Below are 14289 nucleotides of genomic sequence, written 5' to 3' on the forward strand. Positions count from 1 at the left end.
CTGGTACCATCTACAGTGCGTCAGTGACATCGGCAAAGTGAGATTTCTGCACAGAGCCCAAAGGATACTAAAAGACAACACTGACCCAGCCACAGTCTGTTCACCCTGCTGCCATCTGACAACAGATACACAAGTATCTGCTGCTGTACCACCAGGCGACAGAGCAGCTTCATTCAGGCTGTTCATCATCAGCACTCCAACTCAAAACCCAACTTTCTTCTTCACTTTAAATATAACATGTAACGGGAGGTAAAAAGATACCATGAACACGACATAATTTGTGTTGAGCCCGATTGCTGTAATTTGTGACAAAAGTCCAGTGAAACCGCTGGATATTTTGACATCCAGCCATGTTTGTGGCAACATGACCCATTTTTTAAGCCAAAACATGATGTTTTCCTCGCCCTATCCCAGCAGCTTTTGTGCCTAAACCTAAGCAGCAGTAAAGCTGCAACACAAAGAAATGTAAATGGACTGCATTTATATGGCTGATTTTCAGGTCCGATCCTTTCAGACGAGTGGACGACCACTCCTGAACCACAGGCGCCTCTAAACGTACTTTGCTGGGCTTTAAATAAAACATAGCAGGTTGTTTTCTGACCAAAGTGTTTGTCAAGAGGAGGTTTTGTCGTGATTGTGTGCTCGCCACACCTCCATCCTCCAGTTAGAGTATAAGAATAAATAACTCGTCAGGATTTTGTTTTCTCTTCATCGCTGCAGCCGATCAGCTGACATGCTGTAATCAGGATCTCAATGCCTGAATCAGGTGTTCACATGACGCACGTGTCTCCATTATCCAAGCAAGCCTGTCTGTCGACGGCTGCTGCTGCTGCTGCGAGCACACGAACAAACAGACCACTAATTATAGATCAGAATCAATGAGAGGCTGACAGAGAATCCATCGGCTGGAGGCTGCTGAGATCAGGGACGACTCCGAGGCACGACGGCTCAGACCTCGACCTTCAGAGAGGAAGAGGAGCACGACTGTGAAACTGAGACTGACGGTTTCAGTCTGATTATTTGGCTGCCTCAGCAGCTGGAGGGGCGAGTCTGCGTCTGACTGACAGCAGCGAGACAAAGTGAAGAAACTTGTTCTGTAGCCAACGTGTCATGAGCAGACAGTGTGCGGTTAGTGGTACTGAAGAATGAGGACCGCATCATAATCTAACAGACCCAAAGTGACATTTACATGCTGCTGCTGAGTTTCCTATGTGAGTGTTTGTTTGGAGGCTCTTTCAAACAGCTAAACTACGGACAGGACGGGACGTGTGTTCATGTTTGTACACCAAATATAAGAAAATATGTTAATCAAGGAAGAAAATATTAAAAACTGTTAATTAAAGTGGATTAATCATTCAAAAAGCCAACATGTTTGGACCACTAGGACGTCATCAGGGCTCCAAACAACCTTTAGTGTCAACAGCCAATTGGAGGCAATCACATTATCCAGAAAATAACAAAACAGGTGATTTGTTTTTCTTAAATTAGCAACTACCAACAACACAGGACAAATAGTGAGTTTATTCATTCATTTAGTCTGTAATGGAGACGTGAGAGCTGACAGAAATGGTGCCAAGCTGCCAGCCTGGCTTAATTTTTCCCGGGAGCGTAGTGAAAGGGACCCGATCTGAACGGTGATGGTGTCATTATTCTATAGCAGTTATATCGTGCGACCACATTTACTTACATAATTATTTACTTAATTAACTCGTCTCTTGCCAGTTTAAAGGTCCAGTGTGTAAGATTTAGGAGGACTGAGGGACAGAAATGGAATATAATACTCATAATTATGTTATCATGAGTGTATAAGCACCTGAAACTAAATATCTTTGAGTTTTCGTCCCCTTTAGATTGAGCTTTTTATACCTACAGATGGAGACGGACCTCCTCCACTGAGTCTGCCATGGTACAGTAGCCCAGAACGGACAAATCAAACACTGAGTCTGGAGTTAGTTTATTTTTTTTTTTTGCGTTTTAAGCAGCCGCTCTAGTGTGAGACGAGGTGTGCTCAGTTGGTTGCAATCTGCAACAATACAGATCGATGCCACCGAATCCTGCACGCTGGACCTTTTTGAGATGGAAATGAAGGAGCATCTGTAAAGTCATTTGTACATTTTAAGGGTTTTTAATCCTTAATGAACCTATTTATGGATGCAAAAAGGGTAAATCTATCAAATGCCTGAATACTGAGTAATTCAGTGCTCTAAAATTAAGCAAAATCCCAACCGTAATTACACTTTAACAAATCGTTAATGGATTTTTCAAATGTTTCAAATGAGTGTAAATTAAGGGGAAAGTCGTGTACCTCTTAAAATATCGTTTTTTAATCGAGGGCTTTTAGAGGATTCAGTTTGTTAGATTAATGGACAAATAGAGGGATCTTTGGTGAACTAACAACTTGATTTAGATTCAAGTGTTTTAAATTAAGGATATTTTTAAAGGAGTATTGTTTCTGAGTGAAAGTCTCAGTCATGAGGAGGTGATTCTGATGATCGCATGTGAAAGAGGGAAGAAAAAAAAAAGATTTTCTTATTTACTCTCATCTGAGCGTTCAGGACGGGGGAGGGGCTGGTGGTGGAGGTTGGAGGTGGGGGTGGAGGTGGAGGTTGGGAGGGTATAATTACAGTATTGGATTGCCTTTAAAAAGCGACATACTCTATCTGGCAGAAAATGAGATACTCAGAGGCGGCGGTGGCGGCTGTAAACGTGGCGGAGCGGGCGGGCGACGAAACGTCACCCTCAGACCTCGGGCCACCGTGGACATGGATATTTAATTATCCTAATTAATTACGATTAATGAGCGGGGTCCCCGGTGCCCTCTGGAGGGATCGCACTGAGCGCGCTCTAATCTCTGTCAGCTGGTGAGACGCTCCCGAGGCCGCTTCTTCTTCTCTGCTGGAGGGTTTGAGGCTTCACAGCTGCAGACAGACACGACTCATACCAGATGTTTACAACACACACAGTCACACACACAAACGTGTTTCTCTCCACTGACATCCCAGCGTTTATATTTACAGGAAGCTATGAGCGGTTATGATTAATTCATTTTCCATTGATACAAAAACTGTTCAGAGTCATGAAATGGTCCAGCACATAACCCGTCGTCGGCCGGTAGGTGGATTTTATGAATGCTGGACAGAGCCAGGCAACCTGTTTCCCTCTTTAGAGCTAAGCTAAGCTAACTTATGGCTGATGGACAGATATGAGAGTGGCATCAATTATTTTGATCTAACTCTGTGTCACAACGCAAAAAAAGAGTCACTCCCAAGATGTAGAAATAAATCCTGAGCATGAAATGAATGTTTCTAGACATGTTTCCTGAGCTCCACCTCTGTGAGGTAGCACACTGAGGTATTTGCATCTTTATAATCTTTATGTAAATAAAAAGAGATGTGATGCATGAAAATAGGTTTTGCCAGAGGGCGGTCCATGACAGCTGCAGCCTTCAGCAGTCTGAGCTAACATCTCCACAGCTCTGAAACACACAAACATCTGTCTCTGCACACACAAACACAGGCAGATGGACGCTGACCTGCTGACTCAGCTGTTTGTCTGTTTGTGTGATGACTCTGCTGCAGCTCAGAAACTCAATCTGGAGCTTCTAACACAATCAGTCGAGAGCTGCGTCCAGACAGCAGCCGTCCATCGAGCTCAGGTAAAAGACTCGCAGCAGCGATTCTCAGAGCGCTGACGCCGTCGTTCTGTTGTTTCACTTCTGTCTGCACGACTCGCCTGTGTTTAGCCAACACCTTCGGCAAATCCCATTTCGCGTGTCGGACATGTTTGTAAAGGATTTGGCCCTCAGTGGCCCCCTGTTCTACAGAGAAAGTCCTCCTGATTCAGAGGGGGATTACATTGTGCTGCAGGGTCTCTGCAGTCAGCACAGAGAGACTCAGCAGAGGAGAGCTGGGTGTGATCGGAGAGGAGAAGAAGAACTCATTTATCATTCAGAATTGACAGCGTTTAATTTACGTCTGCTGTCAAGTTGAGGCCTGAATCTGCTTTGACTTTAAACAAGGTTACAAGTAGAGGAAGACACTTATTGTTCAAATGTAGAAAGAAGAATCAGAGCTCTCAGGAGGTCCGGGGTCCTCTTCTACCTCCTTCTTCTTTCCTCTATGTCCTCATTTCCTTCTCTAACTCCTCCTTCCTTCCTACATGTTTGTAGGAAGGAAGCAGCGGCAGTCGAGCAATGGCTGCTGCTGGGGTACGGCAACACAACTTGGACAAACCAAACGCAGAACTGCATTACACTGTAATACTAGAACCGGTAGCCAGAACAATGACAATCTGTTTGCGTGTGTCCGTCATATATATCAATATTATGTCCTTGGTTTTCATTACATTCTAGTTTCAGAGTCAAAGGGCGACTCCAACAATTTTAAAGTGTAAAAAAAGTAGCAAAAAGCCTTTTGTGGCTCCAGAGGAAGCTGCATGTATTCTGATAAATTGCCTCCAGTGATGTCACTCAGTAGCTAAATTGCATTGTGGGTAATGTAGGCACCAGGTTTTGAAAAGAAGGAAGAATGAGTGAAGTAAAAAAAAGTTGTTATCTCTGGTTCTGCTGCAACGATTTTCATTGTTTGTTTCAACTGTCCATAATGAGTCCAACAGCGTTACAGGAGTTAAATGCAGACCAGTGGACTAAATTACCCACAATGCATCTTAACCACTGAGTGACATCACTAGAGGCAATTCATCAGAATACATGCCGCTTCCTCTGGAGCCACAAATTATTTATACTACATACTGTATGCAGTAGTACTCCCCAAGACCTGTAAACACACTTAAATGTGAAAAATTGGTGGTTTATGAATCCCTGATGTTCTTTAAAGAAAAACACAGGAGTCTAGTGAACCACACTTATAAAGTTTATCTGCATATCGTTTTAAAAATGTATCTGCGCTCGTGTGCAGGTATCTGTTGATAGAGACAGAGCACACTGTTTTTCTGAAATTCAAACTACTGTTCAAATGTGAGAAACAATAAATACAGCTTAGCCAGCACAGTGTACATCTTTCATCATGACAATCACGAAGTCAACAGTAGAAATACTTAAATACTGATCATGTTACAAAGTAATCTACCACAAATGTGCTCGATCACTTGCCGTCTGACAAAGATGGAGAGCAGCTCAATGTTTTTATTTTGCCAGGCGACATCCTGCCCTGCTGGACTGGCTTCATTTAAATGAACAAAGGGGCAGGATGATTCGACGTAGCGCTGAAGTCGGTCTGAACGCAACATCAGGACCAGCTCGTGCCAGGTTGGACTGCAAAGGTGAGCCTGTCCCCTTCACTAATCCAAAAACTAAAGATAACTAGTTTATGTTCACAAATCTGATGTGTTTTCAAGGCTCAGGCCGTCTGGCTGTTGAAACTGTCAAACTGGTACATTTGCCTTGGCGAAAGTCATCTCCAGCTGGGTAAAATGGGCAGAGCGAGAGCACTTCTGGTCATTTGGAGCGCTCTTGTCGAATGTGGACTTTGTCTTTGACGTCACTACGAATCAAACCCAATTGTTGTTCTTTCTTGTTTTTGTTTAATTTCTGTTCTTCTCTCTTTCCAGACCCTCGTGAGAAAGGTGACACATTACCTTCAGATTTTGAAAGGTTCAAAATAGCACTGTCTTCTTCTCTTCCTGCTGACTGTAGTCACTATTATACTATCCCTCAGTTTCATATGGGAGCTGTGAGTTAAACTGCTGACACCTTTTCATATTCACACTCAGCGGGATTGAGTGAATGTCGGATTAATTACTGACAGTCAGAGACGCTGGGGTTGAAAGCTCAGGCCCCAAAATGATTATCCAGCGTGTTAATTGGCAGTCGCTGGTCAGAAATCCAGTTCATGAATATAAATGGAGGAGAGGTTGAGTGTTGGAGTGTCCCAAAGAGACAAGAGACCCTGTTAACCCTCCAACATGGAGGAGTTCCTGGACCGCCGAGGTAAAATAACAAGCCGGTCTCTCAGGTTCTCTGGATTTTCACTCAGATCCTCCCTCAGTGGTTAGAGGACAATATCACCTCTCTTATTATTTGTGGTTGCTAGAAGTCAAGATGATGTCATACTCATCTTTTTCTGTCTTAACCGAGCTGCTGTTTTTACTGAATTCAGACTCTTATCACATCTAAAAAAAGGCAGAAAGTGGAAGAGGAAAGAAAGGAGGAGGAAATGAGGAAATAGAGGAAGGAGGAAGGAAGAAGAGAGGGAAACGAGGAGTGGAGGAAGGAAGGGGGAGGTAGAGGAAGGAAAAAGTGGATAGAGAAGGGAAGGAGGAAGTAGAGGAAGGAAGGAGGAGCTAGAGAAGGAAATGAGGACATAAAGGACGGGGGAATAACAGAACGAAAGCAAAAGCAAATGGCCAAGAAAAGAGGAGACAGCTAAGAAGGACACGGCGGAGAGGTAAAAAAGTTTTTGCTCTTTTATAACAAAACTAGTTCTCCTTGCTCGTATAATGAAGTCCATGTTGACCTTTGACCTCTGTGTTTCCTACCTGTACATTTCTTGGGGCTGCCCGGTCTCTTGCCGTGCATCCCCAGCTTGCAGCCGAAGTTCTCCTCCCAGAACTCAGCGAACCAGACGTTCCTGCGGTTGTTGGAGAGGGAGCGGCTCTTGAAGTATCGGTCAAACGCTGCGGACAGAAGGAAACTTACATCACACTGATGGTCTACTTGTTAAATGACGTGCTGCTCTGAGATCTGTTTCCTGCCTCACCGTCCACTGACGCCCTCTTGGGGAGGATGGTGATGGCGCCCTCGGCCACCCGCTCCTGCTGGACCACCGGAGAGATCTTGGAGCCCCAGCTGTCAGAGCCCACCCACAGGAAGTGACCTGTCAGGTTGTTGCGTTTTGCCGCATCTAGGATTCGCCTGTCAGAGTCGGACAGCAAATGAGAAAGAGCAGAGAATCAGTTCTTGCTGCCACCTGGAACATTTTTGAATAAATTGTTATGATCCTACAGCCATGTGTGGAGAAAAAGTAGTATAAAGCCTTTTGTTGTTGCATTGAGGGTAATGCAGGCACAAGCTTTTGAAACACAGTCCACTGGTCTGCATTGTACCCTATAACAATGATTCCACTCATTATGGAAAACAAATGATCAAAATCGATATAGCAGAACCAGAGATGGAGCCCAGAGAACAGAGAACTCAATTAGGTCATAAACCAAAGTACTGCAGTGTTGCGGTGATGGCGGCACAAGATGAAAAGTCAGAGGATCATCAAAGTGATTCCACATCATCCCGAGGAGGAAATGAACCAAACTAATGGCAATCCAATCAAATCAGACAAATGAAACATTTGCACAAAAACCACAAATGTAAATCTGATCCGCTGTGTTGTTATTGTAAATTAATGTCTTCATTAAATGAGTTCAAACATGAGCGATGATCCATCTGGTCCTTTACATTCTCATCCTGTCTGTTCTCTCTGTGTGTGTGTGTGTGTGTGTGTGTGTGTGAGGTCTCAGGGTGAGTGATTTCCCTCTGTGTGTGATTCAGAGCTGCAGATTAACATCAGCTGTTACACTGGTATCAAGTGTGTGTGTGTGTGTGTGTGTGTGTGTGTGTGTGTGTGTGCACGTGTGCGTGTGATGCTCTCAGTTCACTCAGATAATTGGAAGCTTGTTATCTTAATCTGCACTCAACACTTGGTGGATGTACTGATTAAATACATTTGGAACATACAGATACAGAATATAGTGTGTGTGTGTGTGTGTGTGTGTGTGTGTGTGTGTGTGTTATGTTTGAAGACTACTTTCAGATGAACTGCAGGGACGTGGGTGTTAGTACTTTGTATTCACCACAGTAACCTTCAGAAGATGATCAACTGATTCTTCTCAGTGTGTATTTTCTAACACAGCGCATACAACACAGGGTTGCTTAGTGAAATGGAAGTTGCTTCATGCTACATAGATTACAGAACATATATACAGTTATTTATGTGCATAAACATGTAGCACATGTTTTGAATCTGCGTCGAAGTGAATGAAAGCAGCAGCAATAAGATGGGGATGAAAATGTGGTCGGCATCTTCATATCAAAGGAGCGACATCAGGTAAATACTGTCCATCAACTTTGATTGTGTGTGAGCACCAAGCATCAATGACGTCTCTGTAAAGATGTAGTGGAGACAGGTCTCTGTAAAGATGTGGTGGAGACAGGTCTCTGTAAAGATGTGGCAAAGTCAGGTTTCTGTAAAGATGTGGTGAAGACAGGTTTCTGTAAATATGTGGTGGAGACAGGTCTCTGTAAAGATGTGGTGGAGACAGGTCTCTATAAATATGTGGTGGAGACAGGTCTCTGTAAAGATGTGGTGGAGACAGGTCTCTGTAAAGATGTGGCAAAGTCAGGTTTCTGTAAATATGTGGTGGAGACAGGTCTCTGTAAAGATGTGGTGGAGACAGGTCTCTATAAATATGTGGTGGAGACAGGTCTCTGTAAAGATGTGGTGGAGACAGGTCTATAAATATGTGGTGGAGACAGGTCTCTGTAAACATGTGGTGGAGTCAGGTCTGTGTAAAGATGTGGTGCTGAAGGGTCTCTATAAATATGTGGTGGAGACAGGTCTCTGTAAAGATGTAGTGCTGAAGGGTCTCTATAAATATGTGGTGGAGACAGGTCTCTGTAAATATGTGGTGGAGACAGGTCTCTGAAAAACAATGGGACACAGCAGTCTGATCTGTCCATTTCCTTTTCCTGCGACTGGTCGTTAGCCAGGAGCAGCCTTAAACCATGCTCTCTTCCTCCCTGGTTTCTCCTGGCTGGTCAGGATGGTCATAAAGATGCCGCAGGCGGTGATGGTCTGAAAGTCCACCGCTATTAATCCAAAACTCCCGCTTTCTTCTCCGATTATGAAGACAGTATTTCTGCCATAAGCAGCACATGTTTCACCAATATAGCCAAAAAAAAAAGCCAGTTAAATAAGATAAAATGTAGCATAATTTGGACGAGCTGCATCTTCTGCTGCATCTTCATGTGCCACTGTTGCCATAACAACAGACAGAGCATGCTCACAATGAATATGAATAGAATAAATGAATAAATACAAATTTGGTCATAAACCAAAGAATTGGAATCCATAGTTTATGAGATATTTCAGTCTATAGCAAAGTGATTGACTAACATGGACAGTGTTAGATCGATCTTGTTGACTAACTTTACAAAATCAAAAACTTTTTTTTTTACCGGATGTCGTCCTCGTTTGCGAACATGATGACGGCGCGGGCGTTGGGCGTCTCCAGCAGACGCAGGATGATCTTGTCGAACTCTCCAGGTCTCGGCTCCCGAGGAATCTTCAGGGACTGAGCGATACAAACCCCACCTGAGAGAGAGACACAGAGAGAGAGAGACATTGAATATTTAGAAAGAAAAGCTTAAGCCAGGATTAGTCTCGAGGATTCTTGAGACATCATTGTGTTTGATAAGTAGATTGCAGTCATACAGTCTTGGTGTGATTCTTCTGAGAGATGGGTCAGACTACAAGTTAGACAGCGACAAATCATTCCTCGACTGGTGTGACGTACAAAGGGCGCCTGAGATCTGAATGCAAGCCTGATCCCAATGCATTCTGGGTGCAGCACCCAAGCCGTTTTGGGACACCACCTTGGCTTGCATATTCTGCGTCTGTTTGGCGTGTCGGTTGTGCATGTGCTCAGAAATTAGTGCTACGTGTGCACAAGATGCAATATGCACATGAACGGTAGGAGCCAGTACAGGGATTTAACAGGGTCTGGAGTTGGTAAGCATGTCAGCAGCAACTAGTGGCATCCTCCAGTAACACGCGAAGGCAAGTATGCACCAACTACACTCACAACTCAGCCGGTTGTCTAACTGGGATCATAGCACTATTTTGCATCTTTACACCATAATACAAAATGTGTTTTCTTTTTGCCCCCACCCAACATTGAATTTCACTTTTGGCCCTCAAAGGGAAAAACGTTGAGCATGTGTTGTGAAGCACTTTGAGTGGTCGGTAGATGTGATGTAAATGCAGTCCATTTAAACACTGATCCTTCATGTGTAGCTCTGCTGGCATGTTTTTGTTCAGCAGTGTGAACATACAGCAGCAAACGTGTTAACACATCTGCTTCCATCTGTAAATCTGTTAATGAACACGTTTCATCTTATCCGTCGGTATGGTTTTCTCTGTGTGCGTCATTATGCTTTAAAGTTTTAATTATCTTCGCTGTTGTCTTGTTCTTATCTTCGCTCCGTCGCAGTGAAGTATCACCACAGGGATCATTAAACTTTCATCTGCAGTCACTGAAACAAAGGTCGGGGGGTTTATTAATGCTGCCAGACACTAAATACTGTCAAATTATTACCAGCATCTCCCTAATGATACTGCAGGAGTGAGACTGCTTCATGCAGCATTTACTGCAAATTTGGTTTGCTTGAGAAACAGCTTCATTAGTGTGAAATCTTTTTTATACTGAAAAAAATGAAGAAAAAGAAAAAAAGAAAAGGACTTTAGGTTGAGTTTACTTAATCTTTTTCCAAAGACATGTCAGTTTGACTTGATTTATTCTGTCTTGTCAGGCTTACAAGCCGCTGAGGAGGAAGCTGAGGACGTGAAGGAAGAAGGTGGCAAAGGGGGAGGAGCAGAAAGTGAAAGTAAAAGACGAAGAAAGAAGAGGAAGGTCGTGAAGGTGATAAGAAATGTGGTGGAGGAGGAAGACGGTGGAAGAAGAGGAGAGAGGGAAGAACAGGAGGATAAAACTAACTTCTTGGTGATTATTTCTACTGCAAAAACTGCTCAGTCCCTCCACTCCAAGCTGATCTGTAAAAAGAGTTTTGACAAGATATTGATGGGTGAAGCTGTTGGAGAAGGCTGATTATTAAAGGTGTAAAAAGCAGGTTTGATTTTTCAGCTCCTTAGAAAGCTGTCAGAAAAAGAACCAAAAGATTTTCAGGTAAAGGTTTGATCTCATTTTCATTCACGTCCTTTAATGTTGTGATAATTAGCGTGTTTCCCTTCAAAGTTCTGCAATAAAAGTCGATGTTTTCTCTTCCTCACATCATTAAACTCTGCTTCCTCCTCACCGAAACACTCCGCTGCTGGAAACACACTCGAGGTTTGAGATATTGTTCCTGCAGCGTCGCCCCTGGGGCAGATAAATGAGAGCAGCGGTGGAGTTTTGAAGATGAACTTTGTGCCTCTGTAGTACAGTAGAGGCTGCGGAGGCACCAAACCTCAGACTGTAAGCTGTTCCAACTTAATTGGCTCTTTCATTTAAAAAGACGAAGCGACTCTGGAAATCTCGAGGGGGGGAAAGGAACAAGAATCGCAGCTGAAAATAATCTCGTCTGGTTGGTCTGACCTCAATTGTGTAAACAGCAGAGCCGTCCAAGAGGTTTTTTGAGGAGACAGAACTGGAACTAAAGAGTTTAAAGATTCCTGCAACTAAGAAATGAATAAAAGTATTTCTAAGGGAGACTGAAGGTGTCTCTAGTCTGACTTTACGTAGGAGATCTTAGCTCTCAGGTAGTTAAAGGTGTTTCTGTTGCTTCTCACAAACCAGAGATGTGACTTCAAATGATCGAAACATCTATCAGAGTTGTTTGACAAATGAAACCTGTGTTTGTTCGATAAAGTTAACTCACTGAGAGGATGTAAGTAGCACGAGTTTGACATCAGCCACATCTAATTTGGATTCAAGAATCGATTTATACATTTTCATTCTTCAGTATCCCTTTTTTTTTTAAATCAGAAGGTGTACTTTTATTTAATTTTACCAAAATGTTTCCAGGACCACATGCAATAAGGTGAATCACTCCTCTCCCAAAGAAAAAGTCACTTTATTTTATATACTTCTTTCCAGGAAGCTTCAGAGGAAATTATTAAGAAATCAGCCTACGGACCTGTAGAATAAAGCGTTAGTCGCTTCATTGCTGTAAAAAATACTCTGTAATATTACAGAAATGTCACAGAGTTGGAGTTTTATCTCAGTCCGAGTGAGAGGAGCTGTGTGCGTTCAGCTCTTGTCTGTTCAGGCTGATCTCTGAGGCTTCAGGGGAAAGGATGGAGATAAAAAACATTAAAGACCCTGCTGCCATTATCATCATCACACTGTCCACAGCGAGCTGAGAGGCCATCCACGGTCTCTCCCCCAAGACACGGCTTCACTCAGACGCTTTCAGAGGAAAATTGATTCCATTTTGAGCTCATTTCTACATTTGCCCAGGACCACCAGGCCATCAGATTGGAGCTGCAGCATCTCTCTTGTACAGATCTCTTTTTAAAACGAGGGCTTGGGATTATAAGGTTTGAAGATCAGGCTGCTGAGAGCCTGTTGACAGCAGTATCGTCTCACATCTTAGAGGATTTTTTTTTTTAACATCGTGCTGCAGTCAACATAATCTTAGTTTTATTGACACTTGAAGGTCATTAGTTTAGAAAATTACAACTCTAAAAAGCGAGTTTCAATGAGAGGTGGATGGTGAGAGGGATGTTTTTATGATTTTCGTGAAGGTACCAATTAAAAAGCCTCTGACTCATCTCCCAGCTGCAGGAAATTATTCAGAACATTACTGTCCTCATTTGTTTTTTATCCAGCACCAACAGCAAAGACAGTTGTACCTCTGAAAGTAAAAGACTTGTGATTAATGCAAGCAGAGCACATACAAACGCTCCCATAATCACGATAATCTGCTCTCTGTTACCATATTGTTGTGCGGTCAGACTGAAAACAGGACTCTGTGAGATGGGGCTGTGTTGTGTTCAGGTGCATGTGAGACGTGAATTGCAGGAAGTCTGTTGTAAGTAAGAGAGTCTGAGGGCTTATCAGACAGCAAATGACCTGATGGATGGATGGTAAGATAGACAGAGGACCCCCAACAGCAGCAGAAGACCGGGAGAGAGGCTGAAGAGATTGGTGTGTTTACCTGCAGAACTACAGCCTATAAACTGCTAATGACAGACATTACCAAAGCTACTGTGCGAGTTTCCGATGTGAGTTGCGTTCATGGGAAGTTCGACAGTGGAATATTCCACTTGTTAACTTGTAACCCCGGCGATAACGCAGCGTTCACAGGCCGGGAAAAATTCATGCTTTTCGAGAGGAAGAAACTCTTTAAATACCAAGGCCATGTCGGGGAAATTTCATCGTTGGTACTCTGACGTTCTGTTCCTGTGAAGGCAGCATGAAGCCGTGCGGCAGTAAGCTGACAGAAACACTGAAGTAAACAGGTATGCCTTATAAATATTGCAGACCACATTCTCGCAAGGAGACGTAAGCTTCAAATCGTCTTGTTGTCGATTGTCGGTGTAAACTTGCAAATTCTCAACGCCCCCCTTTCAAAAGTATGACTTCCAGCACTCCTGACATTCTCTGAACGCCGCCTGGGAGGCGGTACCGCACCCTTGGGAAACACTGGACTAGAGGAAAGGTCTGTTGGTCCCCAGAGTCAGTAGGCTTCATCCTCTGTGGACCGTGTATGTCTGTAACTTTTCATCTGACAGTTGTTGAACTATTTCAAGTGACTGATGCAACAACAAAAAGCTTTACAGCACTTTTGCATCCGTCGCTAAATCTTCTCTCAACCCTGCTCCAAACACATTCTGAAGTCTTGGTCTCATGTTTGTTGACATCTGATCCTCTGCGGTTTGAACAGCTGTTTTTCATTTGCAGCTAAATGACTCTGTCTGCCTCTCCTGCTTCACCTTATTGTTTTCTGTGTTTTCCAGCTTTCCTTCATGTTTAAACTGCAGCGATCCATCCGTCCCCGTGTAGTCCCCGATAACTGCTCCACAGTTGAGATTTTAATTTGAAAGTCTCTGCAGCAGGAAAGGAAAAGCAGTTCTCATTTGTATGCAAATATGAGGCGCAGAATACAGAGTGTGAGATAATGTTCACCTCAGTGTGAGCAGCTAATATTTAAACCTGACATGTTAAGATGAAGATGATAACGCACGGCAACGTGATGTATTAACTCGAGCTTTAATTAAACTACTGTAGAGACAAAGTGCTGAATAGTGATGCCCTGAAAATAACCTGTGGTGACACATTTTGGGTCCTCAAACAAGGATTTTCTCACGGTTTCTTTTTATGTTTGAAGTCATTATGGTACATCCACTGGGTACCATGAACATCTGTACAAAATCTGGATTCATAATAAATTGGTGGCATTGTACGCTTCTGCAAACCACAACACTCCACACTCTCCATTAGGCCATTAGATGTTTTTTTATGAGGGCAGCCGACCCGGCAGCCTGGATACACATCTGAAATTTAGCTCCCGTTACAGGCGTCCAGTGAGCTCGCATGTTCTTCAGCTCCTAAACCTCG

At 43.4% G+C, this 14289-nt stretch overlaps 1 protein-coding gene across 1 annotated transcript in view; it reads right to left on the reverse strand.

Moving 5' to 3' along the window:
* Nucleotides 1–14289, reverse strand: part of grm8b (glutamate receptor, metabotropic 8b) — a 167416-nt gene that overhangs the window by 86460 nt on the left and 66667 nt on the right. Inside the window, exons 4-6 of the mRNA XM_084365414.1 lie at nucleotides 9188–9323; nucleotides 6717–6871; nucleotides 6496–6633 (exon numbers count right to left, since the gene is read on the reverse strand). Coding sequence (XP_084221540.1) covers nucleotides 6496–6633; nucleotides 6717–6871; nucleotides 9188–9323 — 429 coding nt within the window. The remainder of the gene's footprint in view (nucleotides 1–6495; nucleotides 6634–6716; nucleotides 6872–9187; nucleotides 9324–14289) is intronic.

The sequence above is a fragment of the Pagrus pagrus genome (assembly GCF_965226575.1).
Source record: "Pagrus pagrus genome assembly, chromosome: 10".
Lineage (NCBI taxonomy): Eukaryota > Metazoa > Chordata > Actinopteri > Spariformes > Sparidae > Pagrus > Pagrus pagrus.